At 42.0% G+C, this 27,641-nt stretch overlaps 1 protein-coding gene across 1 annotated transcript; it reads left to right on the top strand.

Moving 5' to 3' along the window:
- Positions 1-1,679: 1,679 nt before the first annotated feature.
- Positions 1,680-26,799, top strand: grb7 (growth factor receptor bound protein 7). The gene is made up of 16 exons (XM_033610657.2): positions 1,680-1,850; positions 2,789-2,880; positions 6,237-6,411; positions 7,858-7,984; positions 16,320-16,476; positions 16,558-16,679; positions 18,727-18,801; positions 19,014-19,151; positions 19,288-19,398; positions 21,692-21,790; positions 21,958-22,041; positions 22,127-22,237; positions 23,475-23,532; positions 23,644-23,731; positions 24,855-24,948; positions 25,067-26,799. Exons 2-16 carry the CDS (start codon positions 2,826-2,828, stop codon positions 25,211-25,213), a joined length of 1,641 nt encoding a protein of 546 aa, XP_033466548.2. The 5' UTR covers positions 1,680-1,850; positions 2,789-2,825; the 3' UTR covers positions 25,214-26,799.
- Positions 26,800-27,641: the final 842 nt, after the last annotated feature.

The raw sequence follows: 27,641 nt of genomic DNA, 5'->3' as shown, positions 1-27,641 counted from the left end.
TAAGTAACATCGTCCCTGTGAAATAAAATATAGAAAAATATTTAATGTATATGGAGCCTGTTAGTTACTTGATACGCTGCCACCTAGGTTATGAATTTGTACATTGGGGATCAATATATAATATCATAATCATGAATGCAATATATCTGTGTTATTAATCAGAATCAGGAACTTAAAGGTATCAGATTAATGTAGTAAAAAGTACAATAATTATCTCTGACAGTTGATGAAACTGAAGTTTGAGCAGCAGGAAATGGAAACACTGCAGTCACCTACAGGTCGGCCAGCTGACACACTTCTGTGCTGTATTTTATTCATCAAGTCTGCACGGCAGAAAACTTTCTTCTACTCAACCAGGACGAAACAGAGCTCTCAGTTATTGGTCCTGCAGCTCAGAGAGAGGAACTTAACCCTTTGAAACCTGAGCATAGTGGCTTGATTTCTTTCAAACATGTGGGAAGGAGGTGATGAGAAACTTAGGGAAGAAATGGCCCAAAAAAAATAGCAAGAAATTAGAAAAGGAAAAATTACAAAAATGACCTGGAAATCAGCAAAAATAAATTAAACAAAATAAAAAACAAAAACACACAATGGAATGACTTTAAAAAAATGCATAAAAATTATATATTTGTAACATGATTTTGAATATATAATTATGATAATTATAAATACAGTTTTGGGCACATTTCTTTTCCATAGATTTTTAAAAAATAATTTACAAACCCCCTAACGTCTTGGAATTTGCAGAACATTTCTTCACGAGTTTCTTGTTGCTTATTTCCCAAAAGAAATCAAACCAGTTTGCTCAGGATTCAGAGATGTAAATACTTGTGAAGGGAGTGTGAACGCAGCACAAAAAAGTGATGTCGCTCCAGGTTTTAAAGGGTTAAAGAAAAACTGCAGCAGCTGGAACTAAAAAAGACATCAGAGTTTTCTGTGATTCAACTCTTTGTCTTGATAAACATGTTAGAAGTTTAACCAAAACTGATTTTATCATCTTAATAAGAACATTGTCAGAGTGCGACTGGTTCTCTCCCAACACAGAGACACACTGATGCTTCTGTCACCTGCAGAGTCAAATACTGTGATGCTCTACTTTATGGTCTCCCTCAGAAACACATTGCTCAGGTTTTAAAGTCTCTGCATCGACTTCCTGTGAGCTTCAGAACTGATTTTAAGATCATTGGTTTATAAAGCTCTTCATGGTCTCAGTCCTGCCTGTTTATCAGATTTGATTTCATCGTATGAACCCTGTAGAACCCTCAGGTCCTGAGGCGTCATGTTATTATATGATCCACGTCTGAACACCTGAGGGCTGCACAGAGAAAGCAAACTCAAGATTTACCTTTTAATTTAACTTAATGCCTTTTTTATATTTATTATTATTGTGCATTTATCTATTTATTTATTTCTATTAATCTGTTTTTCTAGCTGCCATTTTCCTCATTTTTTTATTTATTTAATCTTATTTATTGCCTGATTTAAATTGTTTTCTGTTTTCAGCAACAAAGACTTGTTCATGAAAAACAACCTGAACCAAGGAAATGTTTTTATATTTTATATTTCCTCGTCATGAACCCGGAAGTGTGTTCTCATATTTGAACCATTACCCTGCGAAACCCTCAGTGAGGGAGGGGGCGGGGCTACAGCGCACACCTGACGGTCAGACTCCGCCCTCCTTCCTCCTCTCCACTCAGATCATGTTGTTGGCACAGTGGTAGAGGCACGGCATCTTGTTGTTTGTTTGCGACACATCAGAGGAAAACAAAGAGTTGACGAAGCAGCTCAGTTTGGGATTAACACGATGGCAGACAGCTGAAACCTTCCGCCTGACCACACTGCGTTCACAGGTAGGTTTTGCTCTGTCCGGAGGAGCTAACTAGCTAATCTGAACAGGTGCAGGCTGGTTTTCACCGCGAATATAAACTTCAGGTGAGGACAGGTTGTAGCCGAAGTTAGCCGAATTTATCTTTACCTTAGTTTCACTTTAACTGAAGTTTCTTTTTGTCGTCGGAGCTTTAATGAGGGCAGGAGAGGTAATTTTAGCAGTTTCGGTATGAGGTTTTGGCGCAACGTCTACACCTGCGTTAGCTCAGATTTCAGGCTCCTAGAGCTACCAGGAGTTAGTCTGTACCACTTTGTGTTGAAAGGTATAAAAGACAAAGACGTGGCAGAGATGTATCAGTTAATTAACAGTATTTAAGACCGTATTTAAGGCTCTTAAGGTGGACTTGTTAAGTTATATTCCTTTACACCAGCACTCTGTTGTTCCAGCACACAGGTCTGATACCAAGTGTTTGTTATCAGGTGTTATATTGTGTCTCAGGTGCTCCACACACAGGAGGACTCTTATCACTGGCCTACTTAATAACTGTGATGTTGTCCTGTTGGTCATAGATTAAAAACACAGTCAGCTAATTACAGCTCTTTGTTTAGTAATAATCAGACAGTTATGCTGCTGAAGCACATCAAGTAAATGGATTGTCAGGTATTATGAAAATGTATTAATAATTTAAATGATGTAATCAAGCAAAAAAGCCAAATATTATCCCACAGCAGGCTGTACACTGCGAGGATCTGCTGTTTCCTTTGCCTTAGGGACTGTTCTTTACTCATCAGAGCAGCTGGGCGGCTGAGGTGTGACTTGTTTTGTTTTAATATTATTTTGACTAAAGCTACAGATATTTATTTATTTCAGGAGTGAGGGGTCAGATTGTTCTGGAGTGAGACGATTTCTTTAAATGATTTATTGAATTATTGTTTCCCATTCGTTTGCATTTCTCCACAGCGGCTAAGGAGCCAAACCAAATAACCCAAACCACCTGATGACCAGGAAGAGAGCTCATCTTCTAACGACAGCAAACCGTTATCACAAACCAGGTATTTCAGCTAACATGGTTCGATATAAAGAAGGAGTGCAGGGTTTCTGCCTCCTGCTGACGTGTTTGCTGCACAGTTTTGTTCAGACATACAGAACATCCTCCTGCTCTGTGCGAGGGAGCGTGCTGCTCTGCTGTGATGACAGAAGAAGCAGCACGCGTGCATCTTGCCAAGTTACTCAAGGTGCATTCAGACAACTTGGAGAAGCGAGCTCTGACTTGTTAACATGAATTGAACGGCTGTCAAACTCACAGTATGGAAAAGTGCCACGCACCCTGTGCCCACTACGCCCCTGATTATTATGAGTGGTTATTAGATTTGTAAAATTGACGCTTTTATGTTTGAAAGTGGAGTTGAAAAAAGCCTCAGTTTTTCACTCTTGTCGTTTCTGCTGCTCAGTTCATGCAGACAGTTTATAATAGGCCAAATTTAAAATGTAAAATAAAGAGATTTTGATCAAATATCACTATTTTAAGCTCAAGTTTGATTATAGTGTTTTTCTGAGGACGCATTTGTTCGTCAGAAATGTGAAAATCCAACGATAATTTCTCTTCATACAGACAAAACAAGACGTCAGCTCGGATTCAAACGGATTATATCAGACGCTCTCCCTCCAAACATCAGTGCTGAATGATGGCTGTAAATCACACTGGTAGAAAATATGGCTGCAATAAAACAACACTTAAAGGTGTCATGAGTCAGGCAAAGGAGAAGTCAGTGACATGCACTGTGACTGTGGGCTCAACGTTTAGATCCTTTCATAAAGCAAAGCTCAGCTTCTCTGCGTCACATCATCGCAAACTGAGACATTCAACCTTTTATTCCCGTCTCGTCGACTCTTCCTCGAGGAAACAGGATGTGGGTTGTGTCAGCTCTGTTCTCCTTCACACACATGTACACCTGTTTACACACATGTTTAATTTGGATCCACACCTGCTGAGGAGAGATTTTAAACCACTAAATGCTGCCTGCAGGGTTTTTATGTTTGTAAAAGGAGATGTTATCCATCCGGTGTTCATCATCACTCTCTGAATCAAACTGTAGTGAATATTTTAGATGTGCAGCTGATTATCTGAAGCCAGCATTTGTGTTGTTGTTGTTGTTGTTGTTGCCTCGATCAGAGTACGCACACAGAGCCATCTGTGCATGGCAACTGTAATTACTGTAATTATTTAATAACAACTACACAACTTTACACAGATTAACAAACAATGTCAGGACAAAAACACGCTGTGGAATCAAACTTTCGTTACTGAAAATAGATTTGGTGGCGCAGAGCCAGAGAATATTACAAACCTGAATATCCACACACACACACACACGCACGATAATAACACCTGCTGTGTGTGTGTGTGTGTGTGTGTGTGTGTGTGTGTTGTCTAAATATAAAACCATTTATAACAAAAGCTCTGACTGATGAAAGCAGAGAAGTCTTTGTCTGCACTACACGCAACTCCCTGCTGTCTTTTTACCTCATGGAAAAAACCCAAACACACCAGAACAAAGTGCGTTCAGTGTTCTTGATCCTGTTATTTATTTTAATTTAGTTTGGAAAGATAATTTTTTGGGCTTTTTGCCCTTAACGACAGGACAGGCTTGAGCCTGGAGGGGGCGTTGACGGTGACATGTAGCAAAGAGCCACGAACTGGAAATGAATCTGTGGCTGCTGCGGTAAGGACACTGCCTTTGTATGTGGGGTGGGAACTATTTTCTTTCTACCAAACAACACCTGCCAACTGATCCGACACAGAAGGACGTGTGCATCTACTCATTAGCCCTTTTTAAACAGGAATTGTGCAAATCTGCAGGAAAGCCCAATCAGTGTTTTTTCAGCATTGGCAGTATAAAAACAAAATCGGGGAGTGCAGCAAAATGCCGCCTACCTACTTTTGTTTATACAGAATGTGCCTTTTTCGGGGCAATGGGGGGCGTGAGCAAGTAACAAAACGTGTAGCTCAGCGTGTGACGTAAACAGTGACGTGGGAGGGAAGCCGCGGCTGGTCAGTCCTTCGGCGATTCTCTCATAAGTCGGCCCGTTCTTCACCGTCCCCGTCATCTGACGGTTAATGGCCTCTTCGTTTGCGAGGACAAGGAGGGCGCGCAATTCCTTGTCTCCCCAGTTGCTCATCTTTACAGTGTCTGTCAGGTTTGTGTTTCCCTCTTGCTACTAGCTGCTCGCTAATTCCTGCTATCAGCTGTTTCCTGTTTATCCACCGCCAGTGGCTCGCACGTGCGGCGTCATCAACAGCTCCTCCCACAAGTCATCAACAGCCCCTCCCGTGGCGGAAGGCCGCCTCGTTCTGTTTTAACCAAAAGGGTTCCACCAATATGTCTACCCTACGAGGTGGAAAATTGGGCACCTCGGATCAACTCGCCAGAGTTGCCGGAGAGTAAGGGCCCGTCCCAATACCCCCCCTTAGCCCTACCCCTATATTTGTGCGTTCCCGCGAGGGGTAGTTGCTTCCCAATTCCTTTTTGCGTGTAGGGGTAGGGGGCATAACGAGGGGTAGTGGGTATGAAACTAGCCCTTCGGAGCGAGGGATTTCAGACGCTGACTTGCCAGCGAGGGGTAGACGTCGCCATGGCTACCACCAAGCAAGAGATGGGGAAAAAATTCATACGTAGCTAACGTTACCGTCGTCAGGTTGCTTGTTAGCTAGCTAGCTAGCTCGCACTATCTGGCGTCTGTCATCTGTCCTGTTCTGCAAAATTGTCGGACTTTTCACATTACGATAACACGCCAGCTAGTATAACTATGATGCCTCGTAATGTTAGCTGGTTAGCTAGCTAGCTAAAGTCCCCTGTCATCTGTTGTTCATCAAACGAAGCATGATGAATGCGGCAAACGCGATCGGTAGGATGAACTCAACTGGAGACTCCATTGTAGATGCCGGATGGAAATGTAGATGGCTCGCAGCTTCCTGTTTAAAATAGTTACGTATGCGTGAACGTAACTGACGCAGTGACGTAGTGAGTGGTGTCTCAATTCCTAGGGAAAGATTTCTACCCCTACCCCTCGTTGCTTCATTTTGAGGGCCAAGGGGTAGTGGACAAGGGGGGGTATTGGGATTGGGCCTTAGTATTTATGTCCTTTACTTATGTACAGTAAAAGTGCTAATACCACACTGACACTGCTCCACTACAAGTTAAAGTCCTGCATTCTTGACTATTATCAGCACGGTGTACTTTAAAGTATGCAAAGTCAAAGTCTCTCCCTCCTTCTCTCTCGTGACTCTCCTCTGTATAAATGAAGTCGATCATAGTTTGCATGTGGATTTCACTACAGACTGAAGGGTTGCTCCTCATCAGCACAGAGTCACCTGGAGGCTAAAACTCTGACTCCCTCCTCCCCTCAGGTAACATGATGGAGGTGGCTGGTCCGTGGACAGAAGTATTCGAGGGCTCGGAGAGGAAGGAGTCGTCTGATGGAGCAGAGACGTTGCTGGGGAGCTCCACTCTGACTCTGGCTCCTCTGGTGGCCGACTCTCCTTCTGTACGGCGCTCCCAGCCCATCCTGATCACTGTGAACAGGTACGACCAACAGGCATCATTACTCCCTGTGGGAACAGGCTGACGTGTTTGACGTGTGTTTAGATATGCAGCGCGAACACATGTAGTGGACATGAGTCAGTCTTGTTCAGGTGGATGTTTACTCAAGTCAGTGACTCACCTTCAGGTCAAAGTCATCTGATGTGTAAAGAAGTTTCGACAGTAAAAGTGTGATTGTAGAGCAGTGTGTGTGTGTGTGTGTGTGTGTGTGTGTGTGTGTGCTGGTCTTGGACGGAGTTTTGTTTTAGTTTCACTTCCTTCTGTCCTTATATAGACGTGGTACCTTCTTGTTTCTTCCTCCCTGAAGACAAAGACAGCTCTGTTTCTTTGTGGTAACACTGTGAAATAAATGGGAAAAAGAAAACATGTTAATCACACGTTATTATCTAGAAACTGGCTCTTTTTTTTTCTGACGACATAACAAAACAGTATTTAACCATGGCGAGGCGAGATAGGGAGGGTTGTTTCTGTCTGTTTAAAGTTCAGAGACACAAAAGAGCTCCAATCAAAGTTTTATTTTCTTCCCACTGTGAACTTGTAAAAGTCAGGGTCCCTGCAAAAATCTTAAACGCCACTGAATTCATTAATCTAAAAATAAGGCCTTAATTGGTATTAAAATGTCTTCAATCAAACTTTCAACTTCTTAAAGATGACGATACAATGTAAGAAGAACTTTATGAATGTTTTTTTCGTAAAATCTCCATATAGTCGGCAACATCTGTTTATTATAATGTATAGATTTTTTTTCAGTTTTTCAGTCTTTTTTATTTAATCCAGGGCGTCTACAGGTCCTTTAAAAAGTCTTAAGTTCTCTCAATATAAGGCCTTAAAAAGTCTTAAATTGCCTTAAAGGGATAGTGCAGCCAAAAATGTAAATTCAGCCATTATCTACTCACCCATATGCCGAGGGAGGCTCAGGTGAAGTTTTAGAGTCCTCACATCACTTGCAGAGATCCAAGGGGAGAGGAGGTAGCAACACAACTCCACCTAATGGAGGCTGACGGCGCCTCAGATTCAAACGTCCAAAAACACATCATTGAAACCACAAAATATCTCCATACTGCTCGTCCGTAGTGATCCAAGTGTCCTGAAGCCCCGACATAAAAAGTTGTTTGGAAAAACCTCATTTGAACTCTGTTTTTAGCCTCATTGTAGCCTGTAGCTCTGACTGCCTCTCTGGGCACCGCGCTCACGTGTGTGCACTTGCACAAGACCGTGAGACATGGGCACCGTGTTCATGTGTGTTCACGTGCTTTCGCTGGCACAAGATATGTCAGGTTTTGTCAATAAAACAGAATATAGAAATCTGCAGTCTTGTCCTTTGATAGCAGATAATTAGGAATTGATTGTTTATAAATCTTCTGTCAGTTTATTTTTACATGATTTCATCTGGTTCTGATCTTTTGTTCATGTCTGTAACTTCTACAGGATGAAGGGCGTGGAGTCATTTTCCTCCTCCGTCCCGTCCATTCCCAACCCTTTCCCAGAGCTGTGCAGCCCCTCCAAGTCTCCAGTGCTCATCAGTTCACTTCCCTCTCCGTCCGCTAACAAACATGTAAGTTCAAAGCATCATTATCAGGCAGCTGCTTCACAAGTCTGTCTGAAATCATCTTAAATGGTCTGATGATGTTCAGACTGCAGTTTGGACAGGCTCAGATTCCAGGTGTCTCCTTAACGTGTTTTTTTTTTTCACTTCATCATTTTAGTTTCATTAATACAACACAGACAGTTTATCACACTGTGGACTGAATAGGTGTCAGTGTGATGTCACCAAGTGCAGCTCCAGTACAGGTGAAAGATTAAATTGAACACTCAGAATTCAGATTTAAAGCCTCATTTTAGATAAACATTAGGATCCTCCTCATTTAAAGATTAAATTAGTTCAACTAGACATTTTTATGAAACACTTTTTAGATCTTGGTCGTTTGTAACTAGATGAAGATGAAGGGTTGTAGTCATCAGACTTCTGGATCTGAAGTTATCGGAGAAACCAGCTGAGCAAACGTTAGCGGCAGCTCATCTTTAACCCCTGCTGTGCTGAACAGCTTTAGAGAAACATTGATTTTTAACATGAAACTGCTTCATTCAGTGTTTTTACTGCTTTAAATCAGCGGGTCTGTTTGTTTTGGAGAGAAAGAGACCTCTAAGGATAATTCAGCTCTAACTAAAAACCTCCTGAGGGTTTGGATCTCAAGAGAAAAAAGGTGAGCATGCATTATTTCTGAAATGGGGCGTGGTCATGTAGGCGGAGCGGAGCGGCGTTTTTCACCTGCTACACTCAACTGACAGCTTCTCTGTGTGTGTGTGTGTGTGTGTGTGTGTGTGTGTGTGTGTGTGTGTGTGTGTTGAGTTTTGCCGAATAATGTAGTTGTTTATGAAGGCTTTGGAAGCGTACACCATATGAACTGGTACTGAAGTAATGAACTGCATCGTTTTAACTGCAGGCTGATTTGATTGATTTATTTTAATGTGAAATATAAGAACACAGTGCTGCTCTGTGGCTTCACATTGACACAGTGAGGTGTCCATTTTACCATTTATAAACAGACTTTGCTCATTTTGTCCTCTGTTCTGTAAAGGTTTACCTGCTGCAGAGCTGCAGAGCTGTGTGCACAGAAGAAAAATAGATCAGCTGTGTAGAAATAATGTTGAGCAGCAGCTTTACTGGTCAGTGAAGAAGCTTCAGTTGATCATAATGAGCGCGCTCTGCTGCAGGCACGCCACGGCAGACGTGTGTTTTGGCTGTTAGCAGGAGCGAGGCTAACAGCTCCTCCCAGACAAGCCAAACAGCGGCTGATTTTTTGGGGGCTTTTTGCCTTTAATGTACAGGACAGTGTGAAATGGGGAGACAGAGAGAGTGGGGGGTCGGCTGCTGCAGCGAGGCATGGCCTCCATACATGGGGCGCAGGCACTATCCACTAAGCTACCAACGCCCCGGGCAAATACAGATTTTTAATGTGAACTCACTTTATTCAGTGTTTTTACTGGTTTTAATCACCAGGTGTTTCATTTATAAACATTTTGTACGCACAAAACAAGGCCTGAAAGAGGTGTACGCCACCTCCCACGGAAAAGTTGTGATCTGTAAAAACAGACTTGATGGGAGAAACTTTGACCCACGCTGACAAACATTTTGGAGACGGGAAATTGGTGACGCAGATGGTGAGGTGGAGCCTGACTGTAGAAACTGTCGAGTATTATTTGGGACACGCCATTTTTTTTAGCTTTTGTTCGCACATACATTTCTAGTCTGATCCTACACACTGTTTTATAAATGACACCCTTGGTTTGTTAGTGTTTGAGAGGAAGAGACCTCAGTGGATAACTCAGCTCCAGATAAAAACCTCCCTAACGAGGAACACTGAAGGAATACCAGTCAAGATAAACTGACTCCAGTGACCACATCGCTCCATCTGTTGTTTTTTCAATTCTCTTTTTATGAGGATTTTACATGGTTCACATGTTCATTGACATAACATTCTCATCCATTCATCCGTAAATTACAGTTGAATCTCCACAGTATATCCAAGACTGTATAAATAATACAGAGATGAATGATTGGTCCTTCCACCATATTATTAGGCAATCTGTTAATACAGTTTAAGAACTAAACTTCCTGGAACAGAAACGCTGGGGTGTGAAAAAAAAGAAAACTTTAAAAATGAAGTAAAAAGGGGAAGAATATGAGACAAGGGACATACAATTTAGCATTAGACAAAGGATGGTCGCACCGGTGTAACATACATAATCCATCTTTCCCACCTTTTAAAAACACACTTTATTGCAGTCTTACGGCAAATGTACGCTCTATTAATCACCTGTTGTGCACTTCAGGAATGAATCTGGCAATATTCTGTGATATTCTTAAAGGAAATGGCCACTTTAGAATGAAGATACAGACAGTACTTACTGACCCTCATGCCGACAACAAGTCCAGTGTAGTTTTTTAATCCACAAAACTCGTTCGGGGTATTGGAGGATAACAGCTAGCCAGATTTTTCCATATACTTGAAGTGCATGGAACCCACATTTTGACAATGTAATAAAACTCCGCTAATGCAAAAATGCCAGAACGGCTTGTCCGTCGTAATCCAAGTGCCCTGAAGCTGCGGCATGCAACACTGACTTGAAAAGACGTAATTTACTCCACTTTTATAGCATCATTTCTCACCGTGGTCAGTCAGCCTGCAACTCGCAAGACTCAAGAACAGGAACGTTTCTGAACGTTCTCAAGTCTCGCGCGAGTTGCCATGTAAACACAGCACTCCTGCAGGGCAGGCTGACTGACCACAGTGAGAAATGATGCTATAAAAGTGGAGTAAATTACGTCTTTTCAAGTCAGTGTTGCATACCGCGGCTTCAGGGCACTTGGATTACGATGGACGAGCCGTTCTGATGTTTCTGAAATGCATTCGCGGAGTTTTATTACATTTTCAAAATGTGGGTTCTGTGCACTTCAAGTGTAGCTGTTATCCTCTGATACCCCGAACAAGTTTTGTGGATTAAAAAACTACATTGGACTTGTTGTCGGCATGAGGGTCAGTAAGTACTGTCTGTATCTTCATTCTAAAGTGGACATTTGCTTTAGTGTCAGCACATCCTGTGAAAAGACAGAACCCAACGACCCTGTCAACAAGTACTGAAAATAGTTCCACAGATGCACTGTTTGCTCCTGTTTGATAAAAACTACAGTGATCAGCTGTTTGAGGAGAGCGCTGAGCCTGTTTTGGGAAATGATATTCATAAAGATTTAAGTCTTCACTTGGAGACAGTGTGTGTTTGGGCTCAGAGCGACAGACAGTAGACATATAGTGTTTATTGAGAGTAAGGACAACATATAATAACATCAGCTTCATCCTCTGAGACTTATTTGTTTGGACAAATTACAGTGGCTGCGTTAATCCCTTCACACCTGTCTGATGCGCAGGGTCTGACAGGTGCGTCCTCTCGATGTGTCTGAACCTGTTTGCTAATCATGCAGGTAAAGTTCGGTTAAGACTGTGACTGACAGCAGAGCTGTGTTGCCATGCCTGCGCCGTCTTATTTTGACACACAAACGCTGCCAGAATAAACATGTCTGTAATTACAGCAGCGTGTCGCCGTGCCACATCTACAGTGATGGAAGCAAACAGGCGAGCGCGCACACACACGCACACACACACACACACACACACACACACACACACACACACACACAGGCGTCTGACAAACTGGGAATTGTGATTATTCTGTGGGAGCACAAAGAGCTGCAGGAGGGAAACAAACGCTGAAAGATCCTGTGAGCTGTTTTAGACTGAGATTATGTGGCCAGAAGTTTGTGGACTGGATTGATAAGACTTTATTTATAACAAGACCATTTCTGATTCTGCTCATCAGTCGGATTCTTTATCAGTTCTGTTTTTGATCTGAGTCTGGGCCCAGTGTAGAAACAGAGTCAGAAAAAAATGATGCACGTGACTCTGGTGTGCAAAGCTCTGCTGTTTAACTGTTTTCTTAGTCAAAGAAAACTCTCCTGAGCCTGCCTGTGTGTCGCTCATGTAATAACATGGGATGTTTACCCTCCCCTGCTCGGCTGGGAGGCACTGACTCGTGTGCAGAGTGTGTGTTACTGGATTAAAGCCCATATTGTTGATGTTTCCACTTGAAATGATCATTTTACAGACATTACAGGCAGCACTGCTGTCATGAATCAATCTGTTAATAGCACAGCCGTCGTCCACTTTATTAGGTACACCTTGCTGGTACCAGGTTGGACCCCTTTTTAATTCTTGGTGTCACAGACTCAACAAGGTGCTGGAAACATTGCTCAGAGATGTTGGTCCATATTGACATGATGACATCACACAGTTGATCCATGATGAGAATCTGCCGTTCCAGCACATCCCAAAGGTGCTCTATTGGACTGAGATCTGGTGACTGTGGAGGCCATTGGAGTACAGTGAACTCATTGTCATGTTTGAGATGATGTGAGCTTTGTGACATGGTGCGTTATCCTGCTGGAAGTAGCCATCAGAAGATGGGTACACTGTGGTCATAAAGGGATGGACACGCTCAGCAACAATACTCAGCTAACTGAGTGCACTGTGTCAGAACACAGGTGAGAATAGTTCTGCCATTTAAGAACAGTCGTGAATCTGACGTAGACTTTTCTTAAGAGGAAGTGTACGAAGATATTGGTGAATGCAGCTCATTGTTTCACAATTTGCAACTGTCAGAAAAACATGCCAGCATTGATAAAAGAATTACGAAGCTCGGAGGCATTTGATCCAGATCGATCAGATAATTTTAAACTGGTTTTAGATTCCCCTCCCTAATTTGTACCTGCAGGAGCAGTGTGCAGGGTGAAGTCACATTAAGTGTTGAGGTTGCAGATTGCAGCTGACTGAATACCCCTCTGCTCACCCTCCCTATGAGCCCACGGTGGCGTTCACTGTAACGTGAACACATGAGAGGCCCTCTGTAGAGCCAGAGTCTGGTTTGTTTGCTTTGGGCTACTGTAGAAACATGGTTTACATATTTGTTTATTTGTGCCTGCCACGAGAATCAGAATCAGCTACAACATATTGTTTTTTATTTATGGAGCTGCTTGCCTCTCTCTCTCTCTCTGACACACACACACACACACACATTGGGTGTGTGTGTGAAAAGGCACATGAGCGCACTCGGGGACAAACTGGGGGAAGAACCTGCTCCGTGTGTAGATATGAACGGCTTATTCTTACTGTACGTTCACACCAAAAGCTGCCAGAGCTGCAAAATAGCTGAATTCGCTTGAGCAGCACCGCTGGTAAAATATTTGTGGCAGTGAAAGCAGCTCAAGTCGCTCATGACGTGAAATTCTGAACGTTCGATTATGCTTCTCAATTTAAAGGAGCTGCAAAGCAGGTTACTGGCTAGAGCACAGAAATGTGACTTGGAGTACAGAAACATTCACGTTTGGACAATGAAAACAGGTTAAAAAGTCTAAACAGGTCTGACATTAAACATTAAACACACACAGCCTGTGTTGCGTTCAGGCGTTGTCACGTAAATAACAAATGCAGCCGTAGCACAACACAGCAGCATGTCAGGTGGGCCGAACCTGAACCGAATATGAGCACAATTTTGACATTTTAGGACCAAGTGTTTGTCACTGCTGCTCATAAATGATACCAATAATTCAGACATTATCAAACTGCAGTCTGCAGAGCCTGAAAGCACACAAGGTGTCCACATAGTTTTGGCCATGTAACGTTACTCTTTGTTCAGATGGTAATTCTTTATCCGAGCGAATAGTTTCAGCTGGATTTGTTCCTTCACTTGTCTCTTTATGTGTTTGTAGGTTGCTGCACTGTGAGCTGTGACATCACTTTGATTAAACACAGTATTTCAGATCGCATGCTCAAAATAAAACTGCTGCTACAGTGTGTCTGAATGTTTTTAAATATCTGATCTGATCTCCACCATTGTCACACGTCGTCAGCTTCCTGTCCTGAGCTCAGAAACATTTTCCCTTTTCCTCCCCTGCTCTTTAATAAAATCCTCTCAGGAGTCAGAGTGGACTGACCGGATATTGAAGCGTGAAGTTTCCACAGCAGGAATGTTCCTCCCCCGTGAGCCTCCCCGGCTGATACTCACCCATTATTTGTCCTGCCTGATGCCGACACTCGCCCGACCAGTCCGGACTTGATGACTGACATCCAGCCGCGGGTTTGTGGTCGGGCAGGTTTGTTTTCTTTCGGTTTGCTGGATCCAGACGTTGAGTCAGACAGCAGCGCGCTCTGAGGAACTTCCTGACCCCTGAATAACCTGCAGCTCACCTCTGCAGCATCAGACACAGAAACAGTCCACAGGCGTCTCTCCAGTCTCATCTTCATCCTGAACACACACACACACAAGAGTGAGACGGCTCATGACTCACAGACAAAGATATGAAACCTGCGTGTTATGATTTCAGTTCAGCTGGAGAAGAAACAAGGTGCCGCAGTGTCGCTCTAAAATTAGGAAGAATACATGAGGGGCCTTTCCCTCCAAGTGTCACAGCTTATTAAATCCAGAGTGACTGTGTCAGCACAGGTGACAGGTTCTTGGCTTCAGTTTGGCTTTTTGTTTTGAGCGTAGCCGTGTTGTTGGTACGATGCTACAGGCAGCTGTGAAGAGTGTGTTGTTCACTCTGTTGTTCAGTGTCACTTTAAACCTGTTAGTTCAACTTAAAATGTGTAAAGTCGCAGGACACTGAGGATTCATTCAGCACAGAGCTACCTGTACTTTAAACATCTGCTCCACTACATTTATCTGACAGGTGCAGACGGTACTTTGCAGATTAAGATTTAATCTATGTTTAAAAAATAGTTGTTGTATTGTTATCATTCAGTCAGACTTTATTTGTGAGAGTTGGTGCAGCTCAAAGCGCTTCACAGATGTCTGACTAAACTATTTAACAATTTAAGACCAGTGTATGAGAGAAAATAAAAATATAAAATTGTATTAAAATAGATTTAAAATCAATAATAGCAGTTAAAGTTGGAAAACAGAGTAAATTAAAAATAAGATTAAAGAATGTCATAAAATATATTCAAAACACCAAACAAGAATAAAAGTGACGATATTTAAAAAAACAATAAAATAGATTTAAAAGCAAAAATAATCACCATAGGGTCATAATAATAATAATAATAATAATAATAATAGAATAGTAAATAAAAACTAGACTCAAAATTTAGATTTAGAAATTGAATAAAATAGAATAAAAAGACAAAACAAGAGTAAATATTATGACAATAAAACCACTGACATGAATTTAAAAGCTGTAATAATAATAATAATAAATAAAATTGTTAAATAATATAATTGTTAAATAAGAACTGGACTAAAAACTGGATAACATAGATTAAAAAGATTTGGGAAAAAAAAGAAAATACAGTGATATAGATTGAAAAGCAATAATAATAATTAAAAAAATAATTATTTAAAAAATCTAAAATAAAAACTAGATAAAATAACTATAAAAGACTAAACAGAAATTAAAATGGTGACCATAAAATATATTGAAATAAAGTAATTAACTAATAATAATAATAATAATAATAATAATAATAAAATAATTTAATACCAAAATGCAAGCTAATAAATACATAATGAATTAAAAATACAAAACAAGAATTAAAATGTTGTCATAAAGTACAATGAAATAGATTTAAAAGCAATAATAATAATATTAATAATAGTAATAATAATTACAATAATAAACAAAAAGTGAAAAAAAGACTAAAAATTAGATTAAATAGATTAAAGAGACAGAACAAAGACAAATAAATTGATGAAGACGGATAAAAAAAGTATAATATTAATATATATTCATAAAATAATAGATAAGATACAGTACAATTTTACACAATAAATATAAATAAATATAAATAAATTAAATAATGTCTATTACTAATTCTTAATCAAGCACCTGGCTGAACAGTTCGGTCTTACCTTTATTTTGAAAGATTTTTAGTGTCAGTAAACTACCTCATTATTTATATGTGTGTTATATATATCTATAAATACATACATGTATTTATAGATGGGTTTTTTTTGCCTCATAATTAGTTGTTTTACTTCTGATCCTTTCAGCTGGACTTTTTATGTAAAGTTTTAATCCTAAAGAGCAGCAGGTTTAAGTGCTGTAGTGTGTGAAGGGAACGTGAATCCAGCGTGGGAACAGGGGAATGGCGGACTCCGCCACCAACTATTAAAAAAAAAAAACAAACTACTGTCCACAGAGAAAATTACTGAGAGTCGATATGTCAAAGGGCTGTTTCACACAAAATTCAGACCATAAATTGTAAAAACTTTAAGTAAAGATTTAAAGGTGGGTTTTTTTGTACTAAAGGATGCTCATATTTCTTCCATGTGTTCCTCAGTTGATAAAGGTGTACGGAGAGGACAGCCACAGCAGGTCAGTGTGGGTGTGTCGAGAGGCCACGGCCCGAGAGGTGTGTCACATGTTGGTCCAGACGGCTCACTGCAGCGACCAGGAGAACTGGGCTCTGCTGGAGCTCCACCCCACCCTGGGCCTCGGTACGACTCTGCTCTGAGATTAACACTCACTTTAACCACATGCTGCAGAGCGGCTCATAAAATGTCCTCCTGTGTCCTCAGAGAGATGTCTGGAGGACCACGAGGTCGTGCTGGAGGTTCAGGCAACGTGGTCCCTCAAAGGCGACACGAGGTTCGTTTTCTGCAAAAACTACGCCAAGTACGAGTTCTTCAGGAAACCGATGGTACGTAGCTTGCGGCCTGTCACGACTCATCAGCAGTGAACTTGTTAACAATAGATAACAGGAGGCGTGTTAAGTTTCCATCCACTCCTTTTACATAACAATTAAAAGCATAAATGATTGTCAGGTTGCGTGCTGGTGCAGACGTGTCGACTTCATGCCTCAGGTATTTCATGACATCAGATCTGGTCTGTCGCCTGTGCTGTTACACAAAGGTGAAACTGGTTTTGATGAACCTTCCACTAGTGCCGTCGGCCCACGCTGCCTCCACACGGCACAGAGCGGAGTTTGATGACGGATTTACTACTGTTCACTTCACCATGTGACATGTGAGCAGTGTGTGCGGCTGTGTCATGCAAACAGGTGACAGAAAAAATAAATCTGGAGTCAAAAAAAAAGTTTAAAAAAAGGCTAGTTCGAGGTAATTGTTTTTGTTTTATTAGACTAACGGTCCAAAACCCAAAGATACTCACTTTACTCAGGGTCTTAAAAAGTCTTAAAATGTCTTACACTCAATGTTACAACAATGAGGCCTTTAAAGTCATGAGATAGTATTAAATTTGAATTTGTGGTCTTAACGACTACAAACACGTGATCTAATTTCATATATCCATTTTTTAAATTTCTTTTTGTGAAAATAAAAAGCTTTATGTAAAAGTCCACAATTCTAACGTTACAAATCTTTAAAAAACTGTAATACTGTCATTTGACTTCATACGTGCACTGACCTGTTGGCAAAATGTAGATTGACTCAACTCACTCCAATGACCATGTTCCTACAGAACACTTCTGCACAAGATCAGATTTATGCAACTAGTCTGCGATGCATGAATAAGCAGCAGATCGTCACAATCTAGAAGCTATCATGAGTCAATGTTTGGTGTTTTTGCTCAGTTAAATGATTATTGAGGATTACAGCCCCGTCCTCAGAAGGAAATGTTGTACATATCTGCTGACCGCACATATATTACATTTGTACTTTTCATACATATCTTCAGCCCTTTTTAAACAGGAATTGTGCAAATTCAATCAGCACTGATTGTGCCCAATCAGTGTTTTTTCAGCATTGGCAGTATAAAAACAAAATCAGGGAGTGCAGCAAAATGCCGCCTACCTACTTTTGTTTATACAGAATGTGCCTTTTTCGGGGCAATGGGGGGCGTGAGCAAGTAACAAAACGTGTAGCTCAGCGTGTGACGTAAACAGTGACGTGGGAGGGAAGCCGCGGCTGGTCAGTCCTTCGGCGATTCTCTCGTAAGTCGGCCCGTTCTTCACCGTCCCCGTCATCTGACGGTTAATGGCCTCTTCGTTTGCGAGGACAAGGAGGGCGCGCAATTCCTTGTCTCCCCAGTTGCTCATCTTTACAGTGTCTGTCAGGTTTGTGTTTCCCTCTTGCTACTAGCTGCTCGCTAATTCCTGCTATCAGCTGTTTCCTGTTTATCCACCACCAGTGGCTCGCACGTGCGGCGTCATCAACAGCTCCTCCCACAAGTCATCAACAGCCCCTCCCGTTGCAGAAGGCCGCCTCAGTCTGTTTAAACCAAAAGGGTTCCACCAATATGTCTACCCTACAAAACAACAAACCATTGTATTTGAGAGTCTGGGACAAGAGAAGAGAATGTTTGACACTTCTTTCATTAATTTGAACTGATGGATTAATGATCAGAATTGTTGCCGATTTAATTTTATTTCATCTCTACTGTCATTTGAGCGCTCACGCCCAGTTTCATGTGCGTGATATGCAAACAGCGACAGCAGCAGGATCTCTGTCTCCTCTGAGAACACGTGTTGGTTTTGTGCACACGTGGATCACTTTGCACGACTGATCATTTACTCAAGGCTTTGTCCGAACTACAAGTTATTATGTTGCCTCTGATACACGTTAAACAAACGAGCGTGATTCCTGTGAGGTGTGTCTCATCTGCATGTTGAAGATGATGGCGTTCTGAAGCAACATCCTGATGTTGAAGTGATCACAGTGCAGACTGCAGCAGAAGCAGCTCCTTTGTCTTGTAAATGAGGATTTTAATGACGCCCTCCTCTTCCTCAGCTCTTCTTCCCAGAGTGCATGATCTCCGACAGCGCCGATGTCAGCAAGGGGATGACATCATCAGAGCTCATTCAGGTAAAGCCTCAGTCAGTGTGGAAGTCACCAGTAAACATGTCTTAAAGTGTCCTTTGATTTTATTCAGACACAAAAACTGAAAACACAAATGTTTTTAAATGAATTTATTTATTTATGATTAAAGTTCTGATAAACTACCTGGAACTTTTTTGTATTTGATGAATTGTTTGGGCTCTAACATGTGAGAATAATGAGCTCTTTGTGTTCCTCAGAATCTGCTGAAGTCCGGGACGTGTCCGGAGATACAGGGTTACCTGCAGGTCAAAGAGCCCAGCCGCAAAGCCTGGAAGAAGGTCTACTTTTTCCTCCGCCGCTCCGGACTCTACTGCTCCACCAAAGGCTCCTCCAAGGTCAGTAAGTCCAGCTGATACTTTATAAGTTCAGCAAAACTTCAAATGGATAAGTGACACTTTATACACACTGCGATCTTTAAACGTGTGTGTGTGTGTGTGTGTGTGTGTGTGTGTGTGTGTGTGTGTGGACCAGGAGCCTCGGCACCTGCAGTACGTGGCCGATCTGGACGATTTGAACGTGTACACCGTGGTGAACAGCCGTAAACTGTACGGAGCGCCTTCAGACTTCACCTTCTGCATCAAGGTAACTGCTTCCTCCAGGCCTCACCGAGACGGGATTAAATGTTCTCAGACCAGACAGAACATTGTGTCAGGAACAGACTGAGCACTGTTTGACCTGAGGGTCTGTGTGTGTGTGTGTGTGTGTGAGTGAGAGTAGCATTCATGTCATTCTTGTGGATTATTGAGTCAGTAGTGTTCAGCAGCAGAAGCTGTAATAGCTGTAATGCTTCCACATGACTGGCAGTGATCGAGGAACTTTCTGTAACTGCTGTGTGATAACATCACACACACACACACACACACACACACACACCAGTAATTTGCTGCACAGTAGACTTATGTCACGGTGGTGCTGACAATAGAAAATCACACTGTCTGGAGAACATGTAGCTCTGGGAGGTGACGACCTCACAGCAGCTGTTACTGTAGAGAATCACTCGCACATCGTTCACATGTGTTTGTGTCACAACAGGAAATGATGATATGGTCGAGCAAAGACAAACAAAACAAAATGAAAGTTACACAGACCAAAGCAGAAAAAGAAAAGACATGTAAAAGTTAATATAATCAAATTAGACCTATTAGTGATGTTGATGAGCTCATTTAGACTTAAAGGGATAGTGCACCCAAAACTGAAAATTCAGCCATTATCTACTCACCCATATGCCGAGGGAGGCTCAGGTGAAGTTTTAGAGTCCTCACATCACTTGCAGAGATCCAAGGGGAGAGGAGGTAGCAACACAACTCCACCTAATGGAGGCTGACGGCGCCCCAGATTCAAACGTCCAAAAACACATCATTGAAACCACAAAATATCTCCATACTGCTCGATGGCACAGGATTCAATTGTGGAAAAAAAAAAATCGAAGCTTCTGCGTTTTTTTTTTTTTTTCTGTTTTTTTGGGGGAGGCCTTAAACGCAACACTAACCCAATGAGCACACTCAGAGCCGCTCTGAGTCTGGTGTCAGAGACACTTCTGATGCTCTGAGTTGCGCAGCTGTTTGATTGTGCTGCAGTGTGCGCCGAGGGTTTTAATTTAAGGTGCTCACAGACTCGGGCGCACTATAAGCGGAGCGGACTCGGCGAGGAATATCCGCAGTCATTCGGGCTTCCATAGTCGAGCGCACTTCCGCGTTGTAGTTTCCTGTAAAAATGTCCGTGAAACACTACATTACCCCCAATTCTTGCGCGTTTATGTCATGGCGATATGAAAAATACATGCCGAGCAGTCTTCTGAGTGACACTGGTGCGCGGAGCGGAGTCCGCGCGGTCGTAAAATCTGAGCTTTGCGTGCACAGGGCTTGCGGACTTCCGCTTTTAGTCCGTGTGGACCTCCACAGAGTCATGTGTCCCCTGTTGTTGAATGCTTCGAATTAAATTCGTTCTGAGCTCCAAAGCTTCAAAAAACTGGAGTCGAAGGTCAGCCCTAGTTTTTCGCCTCATTGTAGCCTGTAGCTCTGACTGCCTCTCTGTACGCCGCGCTCACGTGTGTGTGCTTGTGCGAGACTGTGAGATATGGTCACCGCCTTCATGTGTGTTCACGTGCTTTCGCTGGTCTCGTGCAAGCGCACACATGTGAGCACAGTGTACATAGAGAGGCAGTCAGAGCTACAGGCTACAATGAGGCTAAAAACAGAGTTCAAATGAGGTTTTTCCAAACAACTTTTTATGTCGGGGCTTCAGGACACTTGGATCACTACGGACGAGCAGTATGGAGATATTTTGTGGTTTCAATGATGTGTTTTTGGACGTTTGAATCTGGGGCGCCGTCAGCCTCCATTAGGTGGAGTTGTGTTGCTACCTCCTCTCCCCTTGGATCTCTGCAAGTGATGTGAGGACTCTAAAACTTCACCTGAGCCTCCCTCGACATATGGGTGAGGAGATAATGGCTGAATTTACATTTTTGGGTGCACTATCCCTTTAATAAGGCTGTGTTACCTTTAATATAAGGCTCAATTATATTTTGTGGCTCCAGAGAGATTTAATACATTTTTGTGGACCAAAATGGCTTTTTCTGGTAGTAAAGGTTGTCGACCCCTGAACTAAGTGATGGAGGCAGCAGTAGAGCAGCAGCTCCTGTGTTCAGCAGGTATCTGGACAGAAAGAACGACAAATAAATTAAAAAGTTAGAAAACAATAATAATCGTTTTAAAAGAAAAAATTGAAAATATTCCACCTTATCACCCAAAAATGTTAGTTAGAGAATTTGTATTTTTGCATCCATCATTCCACTCATCCTTAACCATTGAAACTACATCTCTAGATGACCTATAGTAACCCTGTCACCTTGTGTTGTGTGTGTGTGATTGCACAGCCCTCCAAAAACCCCGTCCGTGTTCAGGACCTGAAGATCCTGTGTGCTGAGAACGAACAGATACGAACGTGTTGGACGTCGGCCTTCAGACTGTTCAAGGTTTCCATTTCAATCCTACATCAACACAGTCCTGTCACACTGTTAGATCATTCTGCTCACTACAGTGATATTTATAAGTCAGTGTGTTGCACACAAAGCTGAAAGTTAAAGGATATCTTCTTTATCATGTCCTCTTACTGTGTGTTCGTGTGTGTGTGTGTTGTCAGTACGGGAAGCAGCTTCAGTGCAACTACCAGTTGTCCAAGTCGGCCCCTCAAAGCCTGGAAGGATCCAAACTCACAGAGAGCAAAGTGAGGTCATCATCAGACTCGTCACATGATGTGATGCAGAGTCGTGTCGTCTCACATTCTGCTGTTTGTTTCTCTGTGTGAGCAGTCGGAGGCGAGCCTGGTGGCCATGGACTTCTCGGGGAAGGCCGGCGGACGGGTCATCCAGAACCCAACGGAGGCCCAGTGCGCAGAGAGGGAGGAGGGGCAGGCCTGGAGGGTGAGGATGGGGGAAGGCTGGGGAGGAGGAGGAGGAGGAGGAGGAGGAGGCTTGGCTGCAGAGTTCACTGGAGAAAAGTCTGAAAGCAAAAAGAGTGGATGAGGCAGTGATGCACGAGCAGACCTCTGTTTAGACGAGATTCACTTAAAGGAATAATTCATGCTCATTAAAGGATTCATACGGTCCTGGAAAAACCTGGAAAAGTCTGTTTTGAAAATCCTGAGCAAGAGCAGACGTACTCAGTGAGGTCTCGACTGTCGTGGAAATGTTCATGTTGCCGTCTTTATGGCGTCTTGTTGTCTTCAGTCTGCACATTTATTTATTTATTTATTTATCTTCTACATATGTTTATTGATTTTCCACAGCCAAACAACACACAACATTTTCCAGGACCCAGCTCAGCTCACAGATACAAACATCTGTACAGGAAATAGACTCAGACATTACATCATGTTCTGAAAAAACAAACACGATCACTCGAGTAAGAACAGTTGAAATATTGAATCCGATATCGGACATGAAAGGAAAAGAAATACCTCGTCTGTAGAACGCAGCGTTAGGACTGTACCCGACTCTGAATGATGACAGTCGAATCAGATTCGGCTGTTCAACCTATAGTAATATAGTAAACAAGCTAACGATGCTAACAATGGATCTGAAATGTGCAACATTATTTTTTGTTGTTGAGTTCATATTTTCAAAAACCTTGATTCATGTAAATTAATCAAATTACAGCCAGAATCTGAAGCAGAGAAGTCGTGAGTCTGTAACTAACTTGTGCAGACAGATGATATGAACCGGCATCGGTTCAGTTTTTAAGGGATTTAAAAGCTTCAATTTTATTTATTAAAATCTTCTTTTTAATCTCAACTTGAACGTATTTTGTACTGTTAATGTTTGTTTTTTATCTTTCAACTGTAAAATGTCTCCGCACAGATCTGTCACACTCACTTTAATATCTACAATAATAGTGATAATGTACAAGTTCCTTTTTAAAAGTATGTGTTGATGTAAAAAAACGTATGTATATCTGTCTGATGATTTACTGCCGTTGGATTTGTTTTGATTATTGATAGAGATACAAATGATGACCAAACATGCAGAAATAAGATGCATGTTTTAATAACCCAGAGTGTTTCTGTACAGAGAGACAGTAGTGGTGATGTAAAAAGCCTCCACGTATTAGAGTCTGATATTTTGACCCTCTCCTGTTCTTGTTTCGTCCTCTCTGGTGCAGCGGAGAGAAGCCCTGAGGTGCAGTCTGCCCAGCCTGAACTCTGGAGCCAGACCGTCCTGTGAGTCCACATGAGAGGAGACAGGGTCCTGATCCAAAGCACACTGTGTGCCTGCTCACGCTCTTCATGCTCACTGTCTCTCTCTCTGTTTGTTTGTTTGTTTGTTTGTAGCCATCCACAAGTCCCAGCCGTGGTTTCATGGCGGTGTGTCCAGAAAGGAAACACAGAGACTGATTGAGAAGCAGGGCCTGGTGGACGGGTGAGTCCAGGAACCTTTCAGATCATTGAATGGGTCCAAAAACACAAGTTGAGTTCATTGTTTAAAACAACGACACAGAGTTTTTAACTGGTCATGAAACCGTCTCACTGTAATACTGATGCCTCTGTAACATAAAGGACGCCGCTGTTAGTTTGTTCAGTCTCTGTCCTCAGAGACCATCTGCTCTCTGTGTCTTCAAAGCTCCTTAAACCTCCTCTCTAACGAGTCTCAGAGAAACTGGAGGTTTATTCTTTCTAATTGCAGCTGTGTATGAAAAGATATTTCCCCCTCTGAACTGTTGAATCTAAAAAAGCAACAAATCTGCCTTGTTGAATATTTCCGATTGTCTCTGAAGTGATTTAAGAAGCTGGACAGATATCTGGGAACCTCATTATGAACCATTTTATGTCCCAGCTTGACTCGTACGACTCTTTATCAACTGGAAGCCAATTAAATAATAGAAAATGTGCTGAGTGGAGTTTGGTACAGAGAGGAAACTTTAACACTGATTTACTTGTTTTGGGCCGTCTGGAGTTTATTTAAATGTGCTTTGCTGCACTTAAAGGAAAATGTGATTTGAAACAGTAAAAATATCACAGATTAAAAACATGAACAAAGTGAATCATTTTTGGGAGGTGCAGAAATAAGGACAGGAGCGTAGAGCGTGTAGAGAGTAAAGTTTGTGCCCCCTCACTTCCCTTATGTAACATTTTGATTGGCTAGCTGATGTGACAAGATTACGTATGAAGACAGCAAGTTTTACCAGGAGTCAGTGAGTAAAGGTTGAACGGTGCTCGCGGCTCATTTCATGGACAGCGTTAGCTCACTGTTCTGTGCCTGAGCTGGAGGCCGCAGCCCAGCAGAGATGCCTTCACTGATGTAGGTGTCTGTTCAGCACTCACCTGCAGAAGTGAAGTGCAGACATGAAATATTCCTGCGCTAACAAGCAGTTGAACAGGTGTACCTAATAAAGTGGCTGGTGAGTGTGGGTCAAAAAGGATTTCCAGATCATCTCCACAACGTCTCAGCACACAGTGAAGAGTGGTTTGCTGCTACATGAACACTCTGAATGTCACGTACTGCTCCTTTAAGGAATCATCTCTCTCTTCATGTTCGTGTGCAGGATGTTCCTGATCCGTGAGAGCCAGCAGCACGCCCAGTGCTTCGTCCTCTCGCTGTGCTACAAGCTGAAGACCAAACATTACCTGGTGATTCCTGTGAGTTCCTTTTGTTCACTCAAACAGCTCCTGTTCACACACACACACACACACACACACACACACACACGTCTTCAGTGTGCGTGCTGACCATGACTGATTATCTGTGTGTCTGCAGTGTGAGGAGGGAGGCAGGAAGTACTACACCATGGACGACGGCCTGACTCTCTTCATAGACCTGCTGCAGCTGGTGGAGTTCCACCAGATCAACAAGGGCATCCTCCCCGTGTGCCTCAAACACCCCTGCGTCTGTGTAGCGCTATGAGTCCCGCTCAGCTGCGACCTTTGCCCCCGTCGGCCCTGAATCACACACCTTTGACTCAAGTGTAAAGTGTGAGTCGTCAGATTGTTTTGTATCTGTTCAGTTAGACGTGTAGATGCTGTGGCAGAGCGGTGCAGAGCGGTGCAGAGCGTGATAACATCATCAGGCCTGTAAGACGTGCACTCCCGGGAAGAGTTGAAGAATATTGTCCGCCCCTCCTCTCTGTAGTATTTTTAATTATTCCGACTACACGTGCAACCCCAGACAGTGGTTGGTTTTTATTTTTAATTAACGAGCTGCCGTCCCCGTGGCGATGGCTTAATTATCCACGTTGGACAGACTGTTATTGCACTTTGATTCCGATCTGTGCAGCCGTGATGAGAGGTGGAGGACGGGTGGTGTGATGAGGGCAGGAGGAGGAGGAAGTGTTTGATTGTGGCTTCATCAGATCTCACTGTTGAAGTGAGCGACTGTAGCCAGCAGAGGGCGCTCTGAGTCAAAGCTGGGAAAACAGGACTTCAGAGGGGTTTTATTTTTTCAGCTGTTTAATGTAAGAAACAAACACAAATGTGTTTTGATATTGTGATATTATAATCATGAAAAAGCCCCAGGATGCGATCATGTAGCATTTAAACTCTCACTCCCTCTGACCATGTGATGTTTTGTACATTAACTTTAATATTTGTGCCTCATATGTTTGATTAGAACAAACTTTAAGGACTGTCACCAACTTTCAGCGCTGTATTTGCACATGATGGTGAAGGGAAGCTGCGTTTTCTTCTGATGCTTAATCAGCCACATATATAACATGATGGACTTTCATGAGGACGCATTAAACGTTGTTGTTTTTAACCGAGGAAGACAGTAAGATGTGGCGAAAGCTCTGGAAAAAGCAAGTAAGTAGATCTTAAGACTTTTTAGCAACACTTTATTTTACAGGCCCAAAATTTCCCAAACGATTCCTAATAATTTCCCTGGAAGTTTCCTGGTGATCTGAAAGACAAATAGAGTCATTTCTCGTCAGCTGGACTCTTTAAACAAACATTTAAAGTCTCCAGTTATAAATGAATAATAAAACATATTTGTTCCTCTTTTCCTTTAGTTTACACCAAAGTTATTTTTAGGTAATTTCTTGGGGATTGTTTGGAAATGAAACGCCTGCTAAACAAATCATTTCTGACCTTTGTGTCGTCGCCGGCTGTTTAAACATGTTTCCTTTTACTTTTTGAATATTTGCACTTACTGTTTTCTTTTTTATCATGAAGATCCATTTCTTAATATGTCAGCATATAAACAAATATTGTCTTTATTCATTCAGTCCAAAGTTTACTGTTTTCACACTTTTTTAGAAACAATCAAACAGGGTTTGTTCGTTTTAAACACCTTGAATGTTTTGTGTCCTTTCCAGACCTGTTTTTATATGTTGAATAAATAATTTCATATTAAACATTTGTTCTTAAATTTCAAATGTTGTCTAAGAAGTTAACTGTAAACCAAGACGAGCCCTCTGAACGTCTCACGTGGTTTTATTTTAACAGTTGTTTGAGGTGAAATGATTAAAGAGATTGAACCCTGCCCTCCTGATTGAACACTTTGTCCTTTTCCTTTCAGTGTGTTTTGCAGCTGAACTTACAGAGTTCGTACTGTTGCATAGAGATTGCACACAATTGGGACGCACAACTTGCCTTGAACTTTGACCCTCTTGCTCATGTCTCTGTAGCAGTTATTTTTTTTATACTTTATTATTCTTTATGAAAAGAAAAAAGCAGACAAAACCAAGGACAACAGGCAGTGACATCACAGGTGAAGGTGAAATGTTTAACATATTGTAAAATAGAAAAAGAAATGAAGTAAGGTCACATTGTAGTGTCACAGATAACGGGGTCCTTTATGTCCATGATCGTCCTTGCGATGCTTCACTTTGATTCTGGACAGCGAGGGGTGTTTAAAGGAAGGAAAAATCCTCCACTCATTCATGAGCTGCAGTCTATTCTGTACGTCTTCACACTGAGAGGAATAAGACATAACTCACCTAACACAATAAATACAAATATAAAATTTCACTTCAAAGTCAAATAAGGTTTCCAATATTTTTCACATTTTTTTCGTGACATGTTTCAGAGAAAAAGACCGTTTTTCCACAACATAAATTTCCTTAAATATTTTTATTATTAAAAATAAGAAGCATGCGATTTGGAACGCAGCAGATCTTCACTTTATCACTTAACATGACCTTGGAGACAAAACAAAATGCCATGCGCTGAGCCTGTGAGAGACAGAGGTCAGAGGTCAACCCCGAGAGCTCTCCTGTTGTTCCTTTACAATGTATGTAGTTTCAATGGACCGTTTCACTGCTATTCTGTTGCTAGGGCAACAGCTTTGGTCCTTGTTTACTTCCTGTCAGCTTCTGCATTAACATTCATTCAAACAG

The sequence above is a fragment of the Epinephelus lanceolatus genome, chromosome 21 (genome assembly GCF_041903045.1).
Source record: "Epinephelus lanceolatus isolate andai-2023 chromosome 21, ASM4190304v1, whole genome shotgun sequence".
NCBI lineage: Eukaryota > Metazoa > Chordata > Actinopteri > Perciformes > Serranidae > Epinephelus > Epinephelus lanceolatus.
This window is presented reverse-complemented; position numbering and strand designations above follow the sequence as displayed.